Genomic DNA, 22,391 nt, shown 5'->3' with positions numbered 1-22,391 from the left:
GACAGATTTTACCAGATTGTCCTTGTCATCAGCTATATGTGGTGTGGTTCCTTTCACGCTTCATAACATCAGAAATTATCAATCATTTTAATGTTTTGTTTTGTTTTTTGGACTTACATTGGCCGTGCCGCACAGCATGTGGGATCTTAGTTCCCCGACCAGGGATCAAACCCGTGCCCCCTGCAATGGAAGCGTGGAGTCCTAACCACTGGACCACCAGGGAATTCCCTCAATCATTTTAATTTTTATTAATCTGTTAGGGGAAATTGTATATCATAATTATTGCTCTGATTTACATTCCTTTACCTCTAAGTAAGACTTGGCATCTTCCTAGTGGCTATCTGTATTTCCATTCTATGTGAACTACTCTTTTTTTTTTTTTTTTACTATTTTTCTTTTTCTTATTGATTTATACAAACTCTTTGTAAATAAGCCCCCTTTGTTACATGTTTTGCAAATAATTTCCTCTTTTTACGAAGGAGTGTTTAATACTTATGTGATTTTTCACCATTTCCTCTATGGCTTCTGTGTTTGTTCCTACTTAGAAAGACCCTTCCAGGGCCGAGACTACAAGTTGATTCTCTCATGTTTTCTCTTTGTACTTGCATGGTTTCACTTTTTTTTTTTTTTTTTGCGGTACGCGGGCCTCTCACTGTTGTGGCCTCTCCCGTTGCGGAGCACAGGCTCCAGACGCACGGGCTCAGCGGCCATGGCTCACGGGCCCAGCCGCTCCGCGGCATGTGGGATCTTCCCGGACTGGGGCACGAACCCGTGTCCCCTGCATCGGCAGGCAGACTCTCAACCACTGCGCCACCAGGGAAGCCCCATGGTTTCACTTTTTAAAATTTAATCTCTAATTCACTTGGAATTTGTTTTGATGAGAGGAGTGAGATAGGGATCCAGCTTTATTTTTCCCTAAAAATCCAATCAGTTATTATTTTTGAGTGAATTATCCGTCTTGATATAAAATGCCATCTTTATCCTACATGAAATCCTCCAGTGTATTCTGGACTGTCTCCACTGTTCCACTGAAGAGGTTAGTCCCTCGATCACTAATTTTTCAGAAATTTCCTGGTTATTCTAGAGTATTTATTCTCCTAGATCAGGGTTTATCATCAGCGGCACTATTGACATTTTGGGCAGGAAGTCCTGTGCCTTGTAGGATATTTAGCAGCATCTCTGACCTCTACCCACTAGATGTCAGTATCACCCCCCTAGTGATGACAACCAAAAAATGTCTGCAGACTTTGCCGCTTGTTCCGTGGGTTGGGGTGCAGGGCAAAATCGCCCGCAGTTGAGAACCCCTGTTTTATTAGATAAACCCAGTATCATTTTATGTTTCTACTCTCAAATTCCCACTGATATTTTAATTGTGATGAAAACGAATTCACAGAATAATTTAGACATCTTTGTTGTATACTGACTAATCTTTTTGTTTTTATTTATTTTTTTTTTTGGCTGTGTTGGGTCTTTGTTGCTGCCTGTGGGCTTTCTCTAGTTGCAGCGAGCTGGGGCTTCTCTTGTTGCGGAGCACGGGCTATACGCACGTGGGCTTCAGTGGTTGCGGCTTGTAGGCTCTAGAGCGCAGGCTCGGTAGTTGTGGCGCACGGGCTTAGTTGCTCCACGGCATGTGGGATCCTCCCGGACCAGGGCTTGAACCCATGTCCCCTGCATTGGCAGACAGATTCTTAACCACTGTACCACCAGGGAAGTCCCTAAATTTAACCTCTATTATATTTAGTCTTCTTATCCAAGAATCATGTGTATTTATATCTTCTTTTATGTCCTTTAAAAGGGTTTTAAGAGTTTTTAAAATAGAGGCTCTGGTAATATTAAGTTTATTACTAGGTATTTTACCTCTTTTGTTCCTTCATAAATAGGATCATTTCTTATTATCTTTTCTAACTAGTCACTGATAAGAAAACTATTGATATTTTATATCCTATAAATAACGAGCCACACACTGAACTCTTATATCTAATAGATTTTTAGCACATGCTAAGTTTTTTCTCAGGATACAACTTTCAGGAAATTCTAAGCATTTTTCTAAACATACAGCGGTATTATCTGTGGGAAGCCGTTGTTCTGCCATGCCGCAGATAACGTGGAAGCCGTTGTTCTGCTGGTCGCAGATAACGCTTATCAGGGAGTAGCCCAAAGGCTATGTGCCACACATGCGCCACGACGAGCCAATATGCTAATAAAGGCTCAGAATTGCAACCAATAAATTGTGAACAGCACATATCTTGTTGAGTTAACCAGCCAACCACAGATTGAGTTAACCAGCCAACCACAGGTTGAGTTAACCAGCCAACCACAGGGTGCCACAGGTTATAGTGCATTATAAAAAGCCAGTGTGAACAAAGCTCGGGGTCTTCCTTCCATCTGTCTATAACCAAGCTGTACTCCAATAAAGTGTGATACGAGAAGAATCTAGCGTGTGGTGACTTGTCTTTCTGCTGGTCAGAAGAGGCTCGCCGCAAGTGGTGCCGAAACCCGGGAACTTCGCACCTCGCGTGGGGGACCGATTCAGAACTCGACACACGGAGTGGACCGTCGGTGAGTAGTCCAGGTATGCTATTGTTGCTTTCGTCCTTTTGTGGTTCTCGCATTTTTTGTCTGCGTGTAGCTGCGGGTCCATCAGCTTGACCGAGTGTGTCTCCCACTTTAGTAAGTTGTTTGTTTAGGAGAGTGAACTATGGGGAACAGTTTATCTACGGAACCGTCTGCTGGATTTCATGAACCCATTCAAGCTCTTTTGAACAGCCAAGGACTTAAGCTTTCGCACAAAACGATTAGTAAGTTATTGCAGGATATTGATGGTGCCGCTCCATGGTTTGCAGTATCCGGAAGCCTGACTGTTCCATCTTGGGAAAAATTGGGGAAGGACTTAGCTGATCGTCATGAAATGGGGGAGCTCTCTCGAGGCACGTTTCCGGGGGAGCTCTCTCGAGGCACGTTTCCGTTATGGAGAATGATACATTCGTGCTTAAGAGAAGGGAAATGCGAGGATATTGTACAGATGGGCCGTAAAGCTCTTAGCATATATCAAGATAGTGCGTCAGAAAGTGACAATATAGGGACTACAGTAGATAGGCCTAAGACTCCTAGGAAAAGGAGAGAAAAACAAACAGAAAAATCGGATCCAAGAGAAAAACAAATAGAAAAATCGGATGCAACGCCAGGATTGTATCCACTTTTAGATGAATTTAAAGCGCTTTATTTGTCTCAGGATGAGTTGAATCCCAAGGAGGAGGCGGATCTGGAAGCTATGCTGGATTTAATTATAGAAGGAAAGGTATTTTCCGGTCTGGTTGATACCGGGGCTAATCGCAGTATTATTACTGCCACCTATTGGCCAAAATCCTGGCCTTTGCAGACCTCCTCTCAGACCTTACAGGGTTTAAGATATGCCAAAGCACCCCGAATTAGCTCAAAAACACTGACTTGGCATTTTAAAAATCAGAGGGGGAAATTTCAACCCTTTGTGGTTGAAGGATTGCCACTTAATCTGTGGGGAAGGGATGTGCAAAGCCAGATGAAATTGAAACTTACTAATGATTATTCCGAGGCTGCACAGCAAATGATGCTCAGGTCTGGTTTTATACCGGGCAGAGGGATAGGCAAAAATTTACAAGGTATTGCTACTCCTATAGAAGCTCAGGGAAACCCCAATCGCAGGGGGCTGGGTTTTTCTCAGGGGTCACTGAGTTAATGATTCCTATTACATGGAAGACCACAATGCCCGTGTGGATCCCTCAGTGGCCGTTGTCTAAAGAAAAGTTGGAAGCAGCATCGCAATTAGTAGAGGAACAATTACAATTGGGACACCTAGAACCCTCTCAATCACCCTGGAATACTCCTATTTTTGTTATTAAGAAAAAATCAGGGAAATGGCGCTTGCTCCATGATCTAAGAGCAATAAATCAACAAATGCAAATTATGGGACCCATACAGCGCGGTCTACCGGCCTTGACAGCCATCCCGCAAGGGTGGCCTGTTATAGCTGTTGATATAAAAGATTGTTTTTTCTCTATCCCATTGAATAAGAAAGACAAGGAGAGGTTTGCCTTTACATTACCCTCAATTAATCATGAAAGACCTGATAAAAGGTATCAATGGGTCGTGCTTCCTCAGGGTATGGCCAATAGCCCCACCATGTGCCAGCTTTATGTTGACACTGCCTTACAGCCAGTACGGGAGAAGTTCCCGGGTGTTAAAATCATTCATTACATGGATGATGTTTTGCTGTCAGCCCCTAGCATGACACTGCTTGAGCAGGTTTTAGGAGATTTATCAATGAATTTGGAGACTAGAGGTTTATATTTGGCCCCTGAAAAAATTCAAAAGGGAGATTCTATTAGTTTTTTGGGAGCCGTTATAAATAAGACCACAATAATACCTCAGAAAATTGAAATTAGAACTAATCATTTAACAACTTTGAATGATTTTCAGAAATTGCTTGGGGATATTAATTGGCTTCGACCGTATTTGAGTCTGACTCGCTTTGAATTACAGCCTTTGTTTGCTGTATTGGAAGGTAATCCTGATCTTAATTCCCCGCGACAGATGACCCCCGAGGCCCAAACAGCTCTTCAGAAGGTGGAACAGGCTCTTATGAAAGCACAATTACAGCGTTATAACAATGCCTTGCCTATTTGGATGTGTGTTCTTCCAACCTTAGGATTTCCAACAGGTGTTCTTTGGCAAGATGGGCCTTTGCTTTGGATTCATACCAAGTCTCTGGGGATGAAGACGCTGTCTCACTATCCATCTATGGTTGCTGAGGTTGCCTTCTTGGGTATTAAACAATGTGTTTCCGCCTTTGCAATGTTGCCGGAAAAACTTGTAGTTCCCTATACTAAAGATCAAATAGAAACATTAACTGCCACTACCTCTGAGTGGTCTATACTTATGTATACCTTTTCTGGAATTATTGATAACCATTTGCCCAAGAGTGAAATTTTGAAATTCGTTATCCAGCAACCTGTCATTTTTCCAAGGGTCACTGTAGAGCGACCACTAAATGATGCCCTGACCATTTATACGGACGGATCAAAATCCGGAAAAGGAGCTTATATGGTTCAGGGTCAGCATCCTGTCGTTATAGACTATCGACCTGATGCTCCTCAAGTGGTGGAATGTCATGTGGTTTTGGAAGTTTTTCAACGATTTCAAGAACCTTTTAATTTGATCTCTGATTCATTGTATGTGGTTAATGCAGTGAAACATCTTGAAGTGACCCCCCATATTCGATCATCCAGCACAGTGGCATCCTTGTTGGCCGGGATAAGGTTTCAGATATTGTGCCGCCAACACCCCTTTTATGTTACCCATATACGGGCTCATTCCCTGTTGCCTGGTCCAATGGCAAAAGCCAATGAACAAGTTGATATGGCAACGCGTGTTTTCTTATCCTTGGATCAAAAGCAGCAAGCACAAGAATTTCATGAGCTATATCATGTATCATCTGCAGTGTTGAGAAAGAAGTTCTTCATTACTAGAGCCGAGGCCAGACATATTGTTAAGTCTTGTTCCACTTGTGCCCAATTTTTGCCGGCCCAAAAGACTGGTGTAAATCCCAGAGGTTTGTCCCCAAACGAGCTGTGGCAGATGGATGTCACTCATGTTCCCTCCTTTGGGACGCTCCAGTATGTTCATGTGTCTGTGGATACCTATTCCGGGGTGGTACATGCTACCCCTCTCTCTGGAGAACGGGTTCAACATGTTATTACTCATTGCCTTGAAGCCTGGGCAGCCTGGGGCAAGCCTGCTAAACTAAAGACAGATAACGGCCCAGCTTATAGTTCCAAGAGCTTTGCTCTCTTTTGTCAAAAAATGCAAATAGAACATGTTACGGGCCTGCCTTACAATCCACAAGGCCAAGGTATAATAGAGCGAACTAATCGCACACTTAAAGAATTGCTTTTAAAACAAAAAGGGGGAATAGCGGAGAATTGCACCCCGAAGCAGAAATTGTCGCTTGCCTTATTTACTCTTAATTTTTTGAATTTACATGATGAGAAAGAAACTTCTGCTGAACGCCATATGATACGTGAACAAAAGGATTACGGCAGAGTGATGTGGAAAGATGTGTTGTCTAATCAATGGAACGGCCCGGATCGCGTTGTTGCGCGATCCAGGGGATCTCTTTGTGTTTTTCCGCAGGATCAAGATCCGATTTGGGTCCCGACAAGATTAACAAGAGTCGTGGAAGAGGATCCCAAGGGCGATGCAGGGCGCTCAAGGGATGATGCTGAGCTGGATGGTGTTGATGGGCTTTCCCTACTCAAGGCAGAGGACAAGATGTTTTGGGGAATTAGCCGGTCCTGGCCAGTTCCTCTACCGGTCCATTCCCATAGCAGAGTGCTTCCAATATTTTATTCCACCAGTTGTGAGATGAATACAGCCTGCACTGTATCGTTAGATGATAAATGGGTGCATTATAATGCTACAAATTTTGTTGTAAATAATACCCTTTGTTTTAGTTGGAATGCCTCTGTGGACTGCATTCATTTAGTTCGAAAAACCTTGACTGCCTGGAATAACCCACTTACGGGAAATCAGGTTCCTCTGTCTATGCTAAATGAAGCCTTGACCAAAATATCACAGGGTCAACATTCTGGCTCTGGTACAGGGAACTCTAGCCAGAATGCAGTGAATGTTACCACCTTACTTTTGAAACATGAGGGCGTGGTCCCCCTACCGAACAATACAAAAAATTGCACTGAGTCTAACCGGACCAGGATTGCTCCTTACTGTGCTGCCATTGTCAATACGCCTCCAATTTTTACCCCGTTACGCTTGGGGACTTTACTACCTGGCTGTCTTCTGCCTTTACTTTCTTTAAGGAGTGGGTCGGTGTAGGGATGTTTGCAGTGTGTTGCATGGCGGGACTTGTGGTGTGCCTGTGGTTGATATGTCGTTTGCGAACTCGGACAAAGCGAGATAAGATGCTGTTCACGCAGGCATTGGTGGCCATTAGTAAAGGCGACTCCGCTGGCGCCTGGATCTCCATCTTGAACGACCCGTAGTGATTTGATTGCCCTTGCACAAAAAGGTTTATGACCATTGCACTTTTGATGGGAATCACGAGGAACATCAGCCCCTGCACTCCGCGGTCTGTATGGACATTGCACGACGGGGAGGGTGATGAGCCAGCTTCTCGAACTAACTCTTGCTCAGCGAGCATCCCATGGGGTGAGCGCTTGTGCGGGCATTGTTCGAGTTCAGCTCCTGGGTCTAAGAAAACAAAAAGGGGGAGATGTGGGAAGCCGTTGTTCTGCCATGCCGCAGATAACGTGGAAGCCGTTGTTCTGCTGGTCGCAGATAACGCTTATCAGGGAGTAGCCCAAAGGCTATGTGCCACACATGCGCCACGACGAGCCAATATGCTAATAAAGGCTCAGAATTGCAACCAATAAATTGTGAACAGCACATATCTTGTTGAGTTAACCAGCCAACCACAGATTGAGTTAACCAGCCAACCACAGGTTGAGTTAACCAGCCAACCACAGGGTGCCACAGGTTATAGTGCATTATAAAAAGCCAGTGTGAACAAAGCTCGGGGTCTTCCTTCCATCTGTCTATAACCAAGCTGTACTCCAATAAAGTGTGATACGAGAAGAATCTAGCGTGTGGTGACTTGTCTTTCTGCTGGTCAGAAGAGGCTCGCCGCAATTATCTGCATAAAATCATCATCCTGTATCCTCATTTCCAACATGAATACACTCCTATAGCTCTCCTATCTCACTGCCTAGGTTAATACTTGCAAAAAAATTTGGTGGTGGGCAACCTTGAATCATTCTTGATTTTAATGGAAACACTTCTAGGATTTCACCATCGGGCATAGTGCTGGCTTTGGCTTGAGATACATATATATTTCTTTTTTTTAATATAAATTTATTTATTGATTCTTTTGGCTGCGTTGGGTCTTCGTTGCCATGCACGGGCTTTCTCTAGTTGCAGTGAATGACGGCTACTCTTCGTTGCAGTGCACGTGCTTCTCATTGCGGTGGCTTCTCTTGTTGAAGAGCATGGGCTCTAGGCACACGGGCTTCAGTAGTTGTGGCACATGGGCTCAGTAGTTGTGGTGCACGGGCTTAGTTGCTCCACGGCACGTGGGATCTTCCTGGACCAGGGCTCGAACCCATGTCCCCTGCATTGGCAGGCGGATTCTTAACTACTGCGCCACCAAGGAAGTCCCAAGATACATATATTTCATATCACTAAAGAAGTACCCATACACTTGTAGTCTACCAAGAGCTTGTTTTTAAATCAGAAAGAGTGTTAATTTTGTCAAAGACATCTTCCATCTCTATGGGGATGACCATATGGTTTTTCTTTTTTAGTCTATTAATATTGTATGATGGATTATATTCCCCAATCTCCTATTAAGCCATTCCTGGATGGCGTAAACCCACTTGGTTGTGATGTGCACTACTGTTCTTTTAATTTCTTGTTGAATCACACTTGCTAATATTTTCATCTCCCATTTTTGCATCAATATTTGAGAGTGAGGTCAGTCTGTTAGTTTTTAGTGGTGCTTTGTTAGCCCTTATTTATTTATTTGTTTGTTTGTTTATTTATTTTTGGCTGTGTGGGGTCTTCGTTGCTATGCGGGCTTTCTCTAGTTGCATCGAGCGGGGGCTACTCTTGGTTGCGGTGCGCGGGCCTCCCATTGTGGTGGCTTCTCTTGTTGCAGAGCACAGGCTCTAGGCGTGCAGGCTTCAGTAGTTGTGGCATGCGGGCTCAGTAGTTGTGTCACGCAGCCTCTAGAACACAGGCTCAGTAGTTGTGGTGCACGGGTTTAGTTGCTCCACGGCATGTGGGATCTTCCCAGACCAGGGCTGAAACCCATGTCCCCTGCATTGGCAGGTGGATTCTTAACCACTGTGCCACGAGGGGAGTCCCTTTGTTAACTTTTAGAATCAGTTTTAGGCTGCCTTGATAAAAATAAGTTGTACTTTCATATGTTGTACTTTACAAACCAAATGTGGGGACTTCCCTGGTGGTCCAGTGGTTAAGAATCCTCCTTCCAATGCAGGGGACAGAGGTTCGTTCCCTGGTAGTGGAACTAACACCCACATGCTGTGGGGCAACTAAGCCCATGTGCCACAACTAGAGAGCCCAAGTGTCGCAAACTACAGAGCTCACGCGCCACAGCTAGAGAGCCCAAGTGCCGCAAATTGCAGAGCCCATGCACCACAACCAGAGAGAGAAAAACCTGCACGCCACAACTAGAGAGAAGCTCACGCACCACAATAAAGAGCCCACACACTGCAACGAAAGATCCTGCGTGCCTCAGGGAAGATCCCACGTGCCGCAATTGAGACCCAATGCAGACAAAAAAATAATAAAAGAAAATAAATAAATAAAAATTAAAAAAAATAATGAAGTGTCAAGTTAAAAAAAAAAAAAAGTAAAACCATTATGTAGAAACACAAGGCCATTCCCCTGCATCCTAGGCAAAAAGAGCCACATATATTCTTCACAGATTCAACTTTTTGAAAACTAAATAAATTAAAATACACCTTTGGAAAGCTAATCTGGATTGTGATATTTTATGTAACAGTACAAAAATCACAAGTAGTCTACCATTCACCTCCTATTATAAATGAGTAATGTCATATTTCAGCTGTGTTCCCACCTCAGACAATTGAGCAGTACATTACTATTATTAACTGAGCTGCATTGTGAGTTAGACCACGGAAAGCTTAGCTTTCTTATCTATGTGCTGCAAAAGAAAATGAAATACTTTCTCTGACGTTTTAAGTTTCCTATACTCTGGACTCAAATATAATGGTTTAAAAAAAACCTTTTCGAAAGAATGAAATTAGAACACTCCCTCACACCATACACAAAAATAAACTCAAAATGGATTAGAGACCTAAATGTAAGACCAGACACTATAAAACTCTTAGAGGAAAACATAAGAAGAACACTCTTTGACATAAATCACAGCAAGATCTTTTTTGATCCACCTCCTAGAGTAATGGAAATAAAAACAAAAATAAACAAATGGGACGTAATGACACTTAAAAGCTTTTGCAAAGCAAAGGAAACTGCAAACAAGACAAAAAGACAACCCTCAGAATGGGAGAAAATATTTGCCAACGAATCAACGGACAAAGGATTAATCTCCAAAATATATAAACAGCTCATGCAGCTCAATATTATCCAAAAATGGGCAGAAAACCTAAATAGACATTTCTCCAAAGAAGACATACAGATGGCCAAGAGGCACATGAAAAGCAGCTCAACACCGCTAATTATTAGAGAAATGCAAATCAAAACTACAACGAGGTATCACCTCACACCGGTCAGAATGGGCATCATTGGAAAATTTACAAACAACAAATGCTGGAGAGGGTGTGGAGAAAAGGGAACCCTCTTGCACTGTTGGTGGGAATGTAAATTGATACAGCCACTATGCAGAACAGTATGGAGGTTCCTTAAAAAACTAAAAATAGAATTACCATATGACCCAGCAATCCCACTACTGGGCATATACCCAGAGAAAACCATAATTCAAAAAGACACATGCACCCCAATGTTCACTGCAGCACTGTTTACAATAGCCAGGTCATTCATCGACAGATGAATGGATAAAGAAGATGTGGTACATACATACAATGGAATATTACTCAGCCATAAAAAGGAACGAAATTGGGTCATTTGTTGAGACATGGATGGATCTAGAGACTGTCATACAGAGTAAGTCAGAAAGAGAAAAACAAATATCGTATATTAACACACATATGTGGTACCTAGAAAAATGGTACAGATGAACCGGTTTGCAAGGCAGAAATAGAGACACAGATGTAGAGAACGAATGTATGGACAGCAAGGGGGGAAAGTGGAGGGGGGATGGTGGTGGTGGGATGAATTGGGAGATTGGGATTGACAGATATACACTAATATGTATAAAATAGATAACTAATAAGAACCTGCTGTATAAAATAATAAAATTCTAAAAAATAAAGATATGCAAAGATATAAAATGCCATTTTTCTCAATATTATTTTTTGTTTTTGAAATTTTTTCATGAAGATATGATAATTATGTTAACATATAATGGGTTTAATTTTATTTCTGTTATTTTTAAATGAATTAATAAATCAATATTTTTAAAACGTAGGAAAAAAAAAAAAAAAACCCTTTTTGGTTTCTCAAAAAGAGATAGTAACACTGAGAAAGCCCAGGGGTTCCCGAGGCCACTGGCATCTAAACGAGTCTGAACAGCCTTCCGAGAGGACCTTCCTGGCTTCCGTAGGGCCCAGGATGGATGCTGTGCCCCTGCCTCTGCCAGGGACTTATGCACTGACTTGCTTATCTGACACGCGGAGCACCACGAAGATACCAAGACGGCCCCAGAGCCTGCACCACCCTGCCTGGATCTCCAGGGACGCAACACGTGCTAGATGCTGGGCAACCAGAGGGACCGGGGGAAGCACAGGGCTCCCCACTGCCTCTTTGCTTCCTTTTGTGGATCATCCCATCTCCTGTTGTGGGATGTTGTCGCCTGAACCAGTTCCTCACTCAAGAGTAAGTGCTCCGTACGTATCTGATGGGGAAGGAGGCGTGAATGCCCGAGGTGCTTTCAAATGGACAAGAAAAGGCCCGCCTGGGTCCCTCTGACCTGGCTCCCTTCCTGCCTGGGTCCCTTCGACCTGGGTCCCTCTCACCTGCGCCCCCCACCTGGGTCCCTCCCACCTGTCCCCCCCCAACCTGCCTGAGTCCTTCCACTCTGAGTCCCTCCCACCTGCCCCCCCCTCGGGCCCTCCTACCTGGGGGGCCCCTCAGGCGGCTCTCCGCGAGTTCGGAGACGGCCCCAGACGTGGACGTCTTTTTCAGTCGAGCTGCCCCAGAAGCGGCGGCACCGCCTGGCTTGTTGAGCGTGTCCTCACTGCTGGCCCGCTTGAGCTGAGAGAGAGGTGGACGGAGAGAGAGAAGGTGAAGAGACGCATTTTTGGGCTGGAGCACTATAAACCAGTAAAGCACCGAGCAGGCCCACCTGCCCAGCAGCTGAGGGGCAGCGAGGGCACCTCGAGTAGCAGGAAGGCGCGGGGGGAAAAGTGCAGACAAACCCGCGATGCCCTCACAGGTCACAGTGTGATCCTCCATCACTGTTTCAGAGATCGGTATAAGGGTGCGGGTGGTTACTACCCATCATTCACACGTCAAATAATGAGGTCTTTTTTCAAAAAAGTTAAAAGGCTGGGAACTGATGAAGAAAGAACTGTATGGTACACAGAAGTCAGGATAGGGCAACGCACAAGAGATTCAAAGACAATAAAATGTAGCACAAAAACATACGTCTGGAGGAAGCAGGGGGAAGAGATACAAAGATCTGACTGAACAGCTACACGTGCTCACCCCAAGCACTCCCATGCCCCCAGACACACGCCGCCTCCGAAGGCAGCAGAGGGACTTTTTTGGAGGCCAGAAGAAGGCTGTTAGGGACCCTCGGCTCCTTTTCTGCTTTATTCCCTGGCATGGGAGGTGCAGAACAAATATTTGTTGAAAGGTATTGAAGTGTCCCGAAATGAGCTCACACTCTGGCCCAGGTAAATTACTCTCAAGGTGGAAGAGAAAACCCACAAATAAGTTCTCTCAACCAGTGTGAGTCTCTGCTAAAGAACACTAATCGTTCCAGAAGATGGAGGCAGGCAGATGCCACCACAAACGCACCTGACATCCTGGGAACCAGCGTGAAAACGCCCTCAAATCAACCGGGACGTGGAAGCAGCAGCCTGGCCCACCACACCGGCCCAGGGCCCTGCTCCAGCCCGCTTTGCTGGCTCTGGGGTCACATACTGAAGGTTAGGAGTCTAGATATTTGCACAATGCAAAAAAAGCATGTCCACCTTTGCAGCATTTAGATTTCAGGGTGTTGCGACATATCCCTCAGAATGGCTTGAAAGAGAAGAGAAATACCAAGTGCTGGTGAGGTTGGGGAGCAACTGGAACACTCCTCGTCTGCTGGTGGGAGTGTAAACTGGTCGCCGCTTTGGAAAACAGGGAGGATTCACTAAAGCTAAATATTTGCACCCTGTGATTCAGCAAACACCCTCAAGCTCTACACAGGCTCCTCCAAAGAATGTTCATAGCAGCTTTATTTATTACAGCCAAACCTAGAACAACCCGAATGTTCTTCAACAGAAGGGGTAAATTAAATAGTGGTACAGTATACAATGGAAACCACGCAGCAATTTAAATAGTTACCGATACAGTAATGAATGGGTGGGTCTCACATTCATTATGCTAAGTGAAAGAGACCAGACACAAAAGAGTATATTATGCCTGGTTCCATGCAAGTGAAGCTCAAGAATGGACAAAACCGGGCTTCCCGGGTGGCGCAGTGGTTGGGAGTCCACCTGCCGATGCAGGGGACACGGGTTCGTGCCCCGGTCCGGGAAGATCCCACATGCCGCGGAGCGGCTGGGCCCGTGAGCCATGGCCGCTGAGCCTGCGCGTCTGGAGCCTGTGCCCCGCAACGGGAGAGGCCACAGCGGTGAGAGGCCCGCGTACCACACACACAAAAAAGAATAGACAAAAGCAAATGATGGTGACAGAAGTCAAAACAGTGGTTCCCTCCGGGGGAGGTACGGGCTGGGAAGGAAACTTCTTGGGCGCTGGCATGTTCTACATCTTGCCTGGGTGCTGACGGTGACACAGATCTAAGCACACGTAAGAATTCAATGGGCCGCACAGCTAAGACTGACATTAATGCACTTTATATGCTGATTTGTAAGTATGTTGTACCTCACTAAAAAAAGAAAGAAAACTGGAGGATGGGTTAAACCAGGGGCAAAGCCCTGGTGCCACCCTGCCAACTGCTCGTCTGGGGTTTTCCCTCATTGTTATTTTTGATCGTGGTAAAATATACATAACATAAAATTTATCATTTTAACCATTTCAAGTGTACAGTTCAGTGGCCTTAAGTACATTACGTGGTTGTACAACCATCACCACCATCTAGAACTTTTCCGTCTTCCCAAACTGAAACTCTACTCCTTAAACACTAACTCCCCACAGCCTACATTTTAAAAAAGGTGGTAAAAGTCTAAATATTAGCCAAGCAATCCTAGTCGAGATCTTTAACAAATGATTAATGTTTAGAACAACCAGTTAACATTGACAGGATAATCTGCGTGCGCACGCCTGCAGTTTACTGGATGTAAATGTAACCACGCTGCCCAGCCAACAAGCATAGGCCACCACAGCTTAACAAAAGGGATGAAATACGACAAGGGTTGACTCAGAGATACCTCAACTGCCTTCTTACACGGACCCCGTGATCGCTTTCCTACCTCCCATTTCAGAGTAATAAGGGTCCCTGCACCCAAGCTCTCCAGCCTCTCGAATTATCCGCCAGGTCATCAGTGTAACATGTATTTAGTACTAAACGACAATAGCTCAGGATGTCAGCACCACTTCCTCAACAGAAAAGAACTATTGTTCACTTGGCCTAGAAGCGTGCCAGGGGCTTCCTGGGTCCCCACAGGGAAATCAATTCTGATCTTAGACTTTGAAAACACCTCAAAGGAAACACGGAAGGGAATTCTTAACGGAATTTTGCAAATGATATGCTCTTGGTTCTGCCTGCCTCTGTCTGGTTCTCCGACATTCCTAAAATCAGTAAGTCCGACGCAAAGAAGTGCGGAATTATCAAACTCTGCAGCAAAGGCCCAGAGAGCCAAGGCTGGGTCTGCAAACCAGGATAGGGCACCCACCGAATGAGAGGTCCCCACTGGCCTCCAGCCATCCCACCCTGGCCCCCATCCCCGCCTGCCCCGGGGCATGGGCTCAGGGGTATAGCTTGCTCCTGGCCCCTTCCCATAGAGCTTGGTTCTTGGTGAGATGGCGGGCGAGGCAACAGAAGGCAGGGGTGGCAGGTGGGAGGTCACCACCCCAGGCTCAGGGCTGGAGGGTCTCCAGTGGGGATTTAGCAGTGCGCAGATGCTGTAGCTGAGGGTCTCCTTTTGTTCACAAGGGCGGCAATGCAAAAGAGGACTTGGGATGTGGGAATTCAACATATGAGGTGCCCAGCAATCCCATGGGAAGCAGCCCACATAGTGGTTAAGATGTGTGCCTGTGGCTCCAAGAGAGGCTGCTGGTGACGGACCCTGCCTCCGCCTCTCCCTACCTGTGTGATGGGGGAAGGTGCTGAGGGCTCCTTGATTCTAAAAGGGAGAAAATAACACACACATCTCCAGGTTTCTGACCCTAATTAAGAACACAATAAATAGTGGCCATCATCACCACCACCACCATCATGATCATTAGCAACACCACCATCACCATCACCACCATCACCACCACCATTATCACCACCATCACCATCACCGCCATCACCACCACCATCGCCATCACCACCATCACCACCACCATCATCACCACCACCACCACCACCACCATCATCACCACCATCACCACCACCACCATCACCATCATCACCACCATCACCATCACCATCATCACCATCACCATCACCATCACCACCACCATCACCACCATCACCACCACCACCACCATCACCACCACCACCATCATCACCATCACCACCACCATCACCACCACCATCGTCACCACCATCACCACCACCATCACCACCATCACCATCACCACCATCACCATCATCACCATCACCACCATCACCACCATCACCACCACCACCATCACCATCACCACCATCACCACCACCATCACCATCACCATCACCATCATCACCATCACCACCACCATCACCACCACCACCATCACCACCACCAGCAGCAGCAGCAGCATCACCATCACCACCGTTACAACTGTGGGAACTCAGCCAGAAACTTCCCTCTTTGCTGTCTGAAAGCTTTCCTGGTGCTCCTTCCATGATGGTTCTCTGGGCTGGTAGCCACGGCAGCACCTTCATACTTACAAACAAAAGTCTGGAACCAGAGCATGGGGTATTGTTATGTATTAGAAATAGGTTACTGATTGGCTGCTGGGCCCTGGGCAAGTTATTATATAGGGACTCAGTTTCCTCACCTAAAAAACAGAAGCACTTGATGAAATCATCTAAGATCCTTCTCACCTCCTAAATCCTAGCTGTTATATTAGATTTTATTTACTTATTTAGGCTTAAAGAATTTGTTGATCAGGCTTATTGCATATTGTATCGATGTAAAGCTTCTGCTCAAAGCACAAGTACTGTAACGATGTGACAACAACACCACCCCAGGCTCTGGGCTGACAAATAGGAGGGCGTGCCAGCCCCGGCAGGATCCTAGACTAAGGCTGCACTCGCTCCCCATCCGCTTACCGCCAGCAGTGGCTGCCTCTGACCCTTCCTTACATCAGAAACACCGGCACTGCCGAGGCACCGCGGTAAAAGCCGAGCATTGTCGTGACTGACTTGATCTAACCTCCGTTTCAAACACGGTGAATTTTGACTATAATCCTAAGGCAGACTTCACATTCATTCCACACGGACAATATGGAAATGCTGTGATGAATCACCTCGGGTCTGGATGAAACTACATTTCACACCAAAAGAATGTGATTCAGGGAGGTCCTGAGAAAACGCCCTTCTCCCCCACCCTTTGCTCTTTTGCCCCTTTTCCCCCATTCCTAAGGTGTCCTGTGGGATATGGGGACCATCTGAAATATCAGCTGCTGCTAATAGTTTAAAGGTTCAAGGGCGTTTCGGCCACTGAACAACCTTTCATATCTGATTTCATCCAACTGCCTTCCATCCAGATGTGAGAGCCAGGAAGAAGTGGGCCGGGAGAGTCGGGTCCCGGTGAAAGAACCGAGGGCATCCCTTCCGGGTACCATCACCCCAGGGAGCCCAGAGCAGCCCTATGCACATACCCTGGGGAAGAGAGAGAGAGAAAGGGGGAGCGGGGCCGGAGCAGAGACCCTGGGACTCCTCCCCTCTCACCACGACCCCTGGGGCTGCTCCCACCGTCCTGGACACTGTGACCCGGAAGCCCTACTGCAAGCTGGGCGTCCATCCTCAATACACACAGTGTACTTAGTCCACGGGGCCAGGCTGCACGCGTGTCAAAGCGGAGCAGGCAGGCCTGTGCTCCGAGTTAACGTCCAGCAAAGGGCCTGGTTCCTGTGCAGTGACTCAGAAAACTAGGACGGGAGAGGCGGGTGGCCTCCCGGAGCAGGTGCCCCGGAGCAGGTGCCCCGGAGCAGGCCTGGAAGACCACCAGGCTTTTATCGGCAGGTGAGGCAGCAAAGCATCCCAGAGGCCGCAGGTATGTGCTAGAGGGTGGGGACAGGCAGCCGGGGAGAGGGGGAGCAGCATGTGGGACCAGGGCAGGACCCTCCAGATTCCCCAGGTCTGCAGCAGTGATAAGGATTCAGACTTGGTGAGCTGACAACGGGGACACCCATGTGTCTGCAGCCAGGTGAACCCTCCGGCTGGGGCTGCGCTGGGGAGAGCCCTCTGTCAGCAGGACCAGAGGAGGCACCTAGGGGAGGTGGAAGGAGGGCAAAGTCGAGTTCTTGCTTTGAAGACACGGAGGACAAGGCTGTTTGGAGGGTCGGGGGCAGAATTCAGGAAACGGACGGGAGCTGATGACATGGGGCGGCGTGGGTCCTTCTAGGTCCTTTACCCACAGGTTTCTTCTCATTCAAACCACAACTCTGCCGTGTTGGACATGAGAAAACTAACATGAGATTAACTAACTCACTCAAAGCTGTAAGGGTGAGGCAGAGCGGGATTTAGGCCCGGCACTGTGTTTCCAAGGGCTTTAACATTCCCGCTGGGCCGGAGACCAACAGGAGTCAGAGGCTCTGGCCATACCTCATGGGGTGAGGGCAAATAAATGGGGCTGCAGGAAAGCCACATCACGTGGGCGGCCCAGATTGGTGACTAAGGACATGGGCTCTAAGTCCAAACTTAGAATCCTGGGTTGGAATCTTGGCTCTGCCTCTTACTAGCTGTGTGACCTAGGGCAAATCACTTTACCTCTCTGTGCTTTGGTTTCTTCACCTAAAAATCAGATCTAGCAATGGTACCTACCTCAGAGTGTAGCTTTTAGGCTTAAATGAGTTAGCCATAGGACGTGCTTAGAATAACAGTGTCTGACACATAGCATGCTTTTAACAGATGCCGGCTATAATCATAACCAACACAACTCATCGTTATTATTCTTGTTATTAAAGGAAAGCAAGAATGAGAAGGGACTGTTTTAGGAAAAGATTAAGGTAATGCAACGGGGATTCCAGAGGGCACATTAGAACTTTTTTTCTTTTCTCAGCGGCCATGGCCCACGGGCCCAGCCGCTCCGCGGCATGTGGGATCTTCCTCCGTGTCCCCTGCATCGGCAGGCGGACTCTTAACCACTGCGCCACCAGGGCAGCCCACAGTAGAACTTTTTAAAGCAAGTCACTAACCTCCCTGGACCTCAGACTCTCCATCTTTTCATAACAACGTCCAGGAAACATTCATGGTGTGCGTGCTTATGAGGCACCAGGCACAGCCAGGGATAGCAGACACTTCACATGGCTATTGTGAGAAGTGGAAATGAAATATACAAAACACCTTGGCACAGGGCACCTGCTCCACACATGACAGCTGTTCCTGAAAGTTCTGTTGCTTCTACACACCATGCTAGCCCTGAAGCCCACTTCTGAGCTCCATTTTACCAGCCGCACCCAACTTACTCTGCCTCTTCGTGGACTTTGGGGTCCCACTCTGTATTATAAAAAGATCTGAGCCCATCCTTTCCAGGTGAAAGGATAAGTCAGACACGTTCCAGGCCAGGGGCATGCCGTCTCTCCCTACCACGCACACGGTGCGTTTGGGTGGCAGCAAAGCTTTTACAGGGAGCACTTCATTTCTCCTGCACCTTCCACAGGGAATTCCATCAGAGAAAGAGTCACGGCTTAGAAGGTCTCCCAGGGGGGCAGGGCCTACAGACCCCAAACCGATCCTACCAGTCCTCTGAGGCAAACTGCCGAAGCCTCTCTTACACCGTCACTATTTTTTGAAGGCAACATCTGACACAGAAAGCTATGAGTCTCAGTTTCTAAGTCTTTTTCCTTCTCTGTTTGTGGCTGCATTCTTGGCTTTGCTTCCTAGTCACCAAGTGCAGCCCCGGCACCACTCGAGATTTCTGGTTTGTTATAGAAGATCCCTACGAAAGTGCTGGTGTTGCTTTGATACGCTCGGTAAGTATTTTCACTGTCGCTTCCATTGATATTCAAGCCGCTGAGCACCTGTACCTGAAAGCTGACAAAAGGAAAACCTTTGAACAGCTCACAGGTGAATGTAACTAAGAAATTCCTTCAATTCCACGAAGATGGGGTGGCGGGGTGGAGATTCAAAGCTTTCAAATCATCACACAGAACACAACCCGGTCTTTAAAGGGAGATAACATGTTCTGGTTGGAGCAGTGGTTCTCAAACTTGAGAGTCCATCAGAATCCTTGGAGGTTCTGTTAAAATGCAGACGGATGCCTGCACCCCAGCCCGCAACCCTAGCATCACCACCAAGCTTCCGAATCCCTAGGTCTGGGGCAGGGCCTGAGGATTTGCATTTCTGGCAAGCTCCCAGGTGATGCTGATGCTGCTGGTGTGGGGACCACACTTTGAGGACCAAACGGTTTACAGCAGCACTGTCGATGGAAATATAAGAGCCACAGACCTAAGTTTACATGGTCGAATAGGAACATGAAAAAACGTAAAATGAAACAGGTAAAATTAATTTTAACGATATATTTTCTGAACCCAATACATTCAAAATAGTATCAATCAATGTAAAACACATTAATAAGGTCTTTTACTTCTTTTGTAGTCATTCTTCAAAATCTGGTTTGTATTTTTTTTTCACCCCTGTGACTCATTTATTTTTTCTTTTAACATCTTTATTGGGGTATAATTGCTTTACAATGTTGCGTTAGTTGCCGCTGTATAACAAAGTGAATCAGCTCTACGTATACATATATCCCCATATCCCCACCCTCTTGCGTCTCCCTCCCACCCTCCCTATCCCACCCGTCTAGGTGGTCACAAAGCACCGAGCTGATCTCCCTGTGCTATGCGGCTGCTTCCCACTAGCCATCTATTTTATATCTGGTAGTGTATATATGTCCATGCCACTCTCTCACTTCGTCCCAACTTACGCTTCCCCATCCCCGTGTCCTCAAGTTCATTCTCTACGTCTGTGTCTTTATTCCTGTCCTGCCCCTAGGTTCTTCAGAACCTTTTTTTTAGATTCCATATATATGTGTTAGCGTACAGTATTTGTTTTTCTCTTTCTGAATTACTTCACTCTGTATGACAGTCTTTAGGTCCATCCACCTCACTACAAATAACTCAATTTCATTTCTTTTCATGGCTGAGTAATATTCCATTGTATATATGTGCCACATCTTCTTTATCCATTCATCTGTCAATGGACACTTAGGTTGCTTCCATGTCCTGGCTACTGTAAATAGAGCTGCAATGAACATTGTGGTACATGACTCTTTTTGAATTACGGTTTTCTCAGGGTATATGCCCAGTAGTGGGATTGCTGGGTCGTATGGTAGTTCTAGTTTTAGTGTTTTAAGGAACCTCCATACTGTTCTGCATAGTGGCTGTATCAATTTACATTCTCACTAACAGTGCAAGAGGGTTCCCTTTTCTCCACACCCTCTCCAGCATTTATTGTTTGTAGACTTTTTGATGATGGCCATTCTAACTGGTGTGAGGTGATATCTCATCGTAGTTTTGACTTGCATTTCTCTAATGATTAGTGATGTTGAGCATCCTTTCATGTGTTTGTTGGCAATCTGTATATCTTCTTTGGAGAAATGTCTATTTAGGTCTTTTGCCCATTTTTGGATTGGGTTGTTTTTTTTATATTGAGTTGCATGAGCTGCTTGTATATTTGGGGGATTAATCCTTTGCCCATTGATTCATTTGCAAATATTTTCTCCCATTCTGAGGGTTGTCTTTTCATCTTGTTTATGGTTTCCTTTGCTGTGCAAAAGCTTTTAAGTTTCATTAGGTCCCACTTGTTTATTTTTGGTTTTATTTCCATTTCTCTAGGAAGTGGGTCAAAAAGGATCTTGCTGTGATTTAGGTCATAGATTGTTCTGCCTATGTTTCCTCTAAGAGTTTGATAGTGTCTGGCCTTACATTTAGGTCTTTAATCCATTCTGAGTTTATTTTTGTGTATGGTGTTAGGGAGTGTTATAATTTCACTCTTTTACATGAAGCTGTACAGTTTCTCAGCACCACTTATTGAAGAGGCTGTCTTTTCTCCACTGTATATCCTTGCCTCCTTTGTCAAAGATAAGGTGACCATATGTGTGTGGGTTTACCTCTGGGCTTTCTATCCTGTTCCATTGATCTATATTTCTGTTTTTGTGCCAGTACCATACTGTCTGGATTACTGTAGCTTTATAGTATAGTCTGAAGTCCAGGAGCCTGATTCCTCCAGTTCCGTTTTTCTTTCTCAAGATTGCTTTGGTTATTTGGGGTCTTTTGTGTTTCCATACAAATTGTGAAATTTTCTGTTCTAGTTCTGTGAAAAATGCCATTGGTGGTTTGATAGGGATTTCATTTCAACATATTCAATGAAACAGATTCAATGAAATATCTACAGATATTTCATTGAATCTGTAGATTGCTTTGGGTAGTATAGTCATTTTCACAATGTTGATTCTTCCAATCCAAGAACATGGTATATCTATATCTCTCCATCTGTTTTATCATCTTTAATTTCTTTCATCGGTGCCCTACAGTTTTCTGCATACAGGTCTTTTGTCTCCTTGGGTAGGTTTATTCCTAGGTATTTTATTCTTTTTGTTGCAATGGTAAATGCGAGTGTTTCCTTAATTTCTCTTTCAGATTTTTCATCATTAGTGTATAGGAATGCAAGAGATTTCTGTGCATTAATTTTTTTGTATTCTGCTACTTTACCAAATTCATTGATTAGCTCTAGTAGTTTTCTGGTGGCATCTTTAGGATTCTCAATGTATCTGCAAACAGTGACAGTTTTACTTCTTCTTTTCCGATTTGGGTTCCTTTTATTTCTTTTTCTTCTCTGATTGCTGTGGCTAAAACTTCCAAAACTATGTTGAATAAGAATGGTGAGAGTGGGCAACCTTGTCTTGTTCCTGATCTTAGTGGAAACGGTTTCAGTCTTTCACCATTGAGAATGATGTCGGCTGTGGGTTGGTCACATATGGCCTTTATTATGTTGAGGTAGGTTCCCTCTGCCTACTTTCTGGAGGGTTTTTATCATAAATTGGTGTTAAATTTTGTCGAAGGCTTTTTCTGCGTCTATTGAGATGATCATATGGTTTTTATCCTTCAACCTGTAATACAGTGTATCACACTGATTGATTTGCGTATACCGAAGAATCCTTGCATTCCTGGGATAAATCCCACTTGATCAT

General features: G+C 45.6%; 1 protein-coding gene across 1 annotated transcript in view; it reads right to left on the bottom strand.

Annotated features, from left to right (window-relative positions):
- SPECC1 (sperm antigen with calponin homology and coiled-coil domains 1) overlaps positions 1-22,391 on the bottom strand; it is a 254,519-nt gene that overhangs the window by 160,848 nt on the left and 71,280 nt on the right. Inside the window, 1 exon segment of the mRNA XM_032616185.1 lies at positions 11,790-11,925. Coding sequence (XP_032472076.1) covers positions 11,790-11,925 — 136 coding nt within the window.

Source organism: Phocoena sinus, chromosome 20 (assembly GCF_008692025.1).
Source record: "Phocoena sinus isolate mPhoSin1 chromosome 20, mPhoSin1.pri, whole genome shotgun sequence".
Classification (NCBI taxonomy): Eukaryota; Metazoa; Chordata; class Mammalia; order Artiodactyla; family Phocoenidae; genus Phocoena; species Phocoena sinus.
This window is presented reverse-complemented; position numbering and strand designations above follow the sequence as displayed.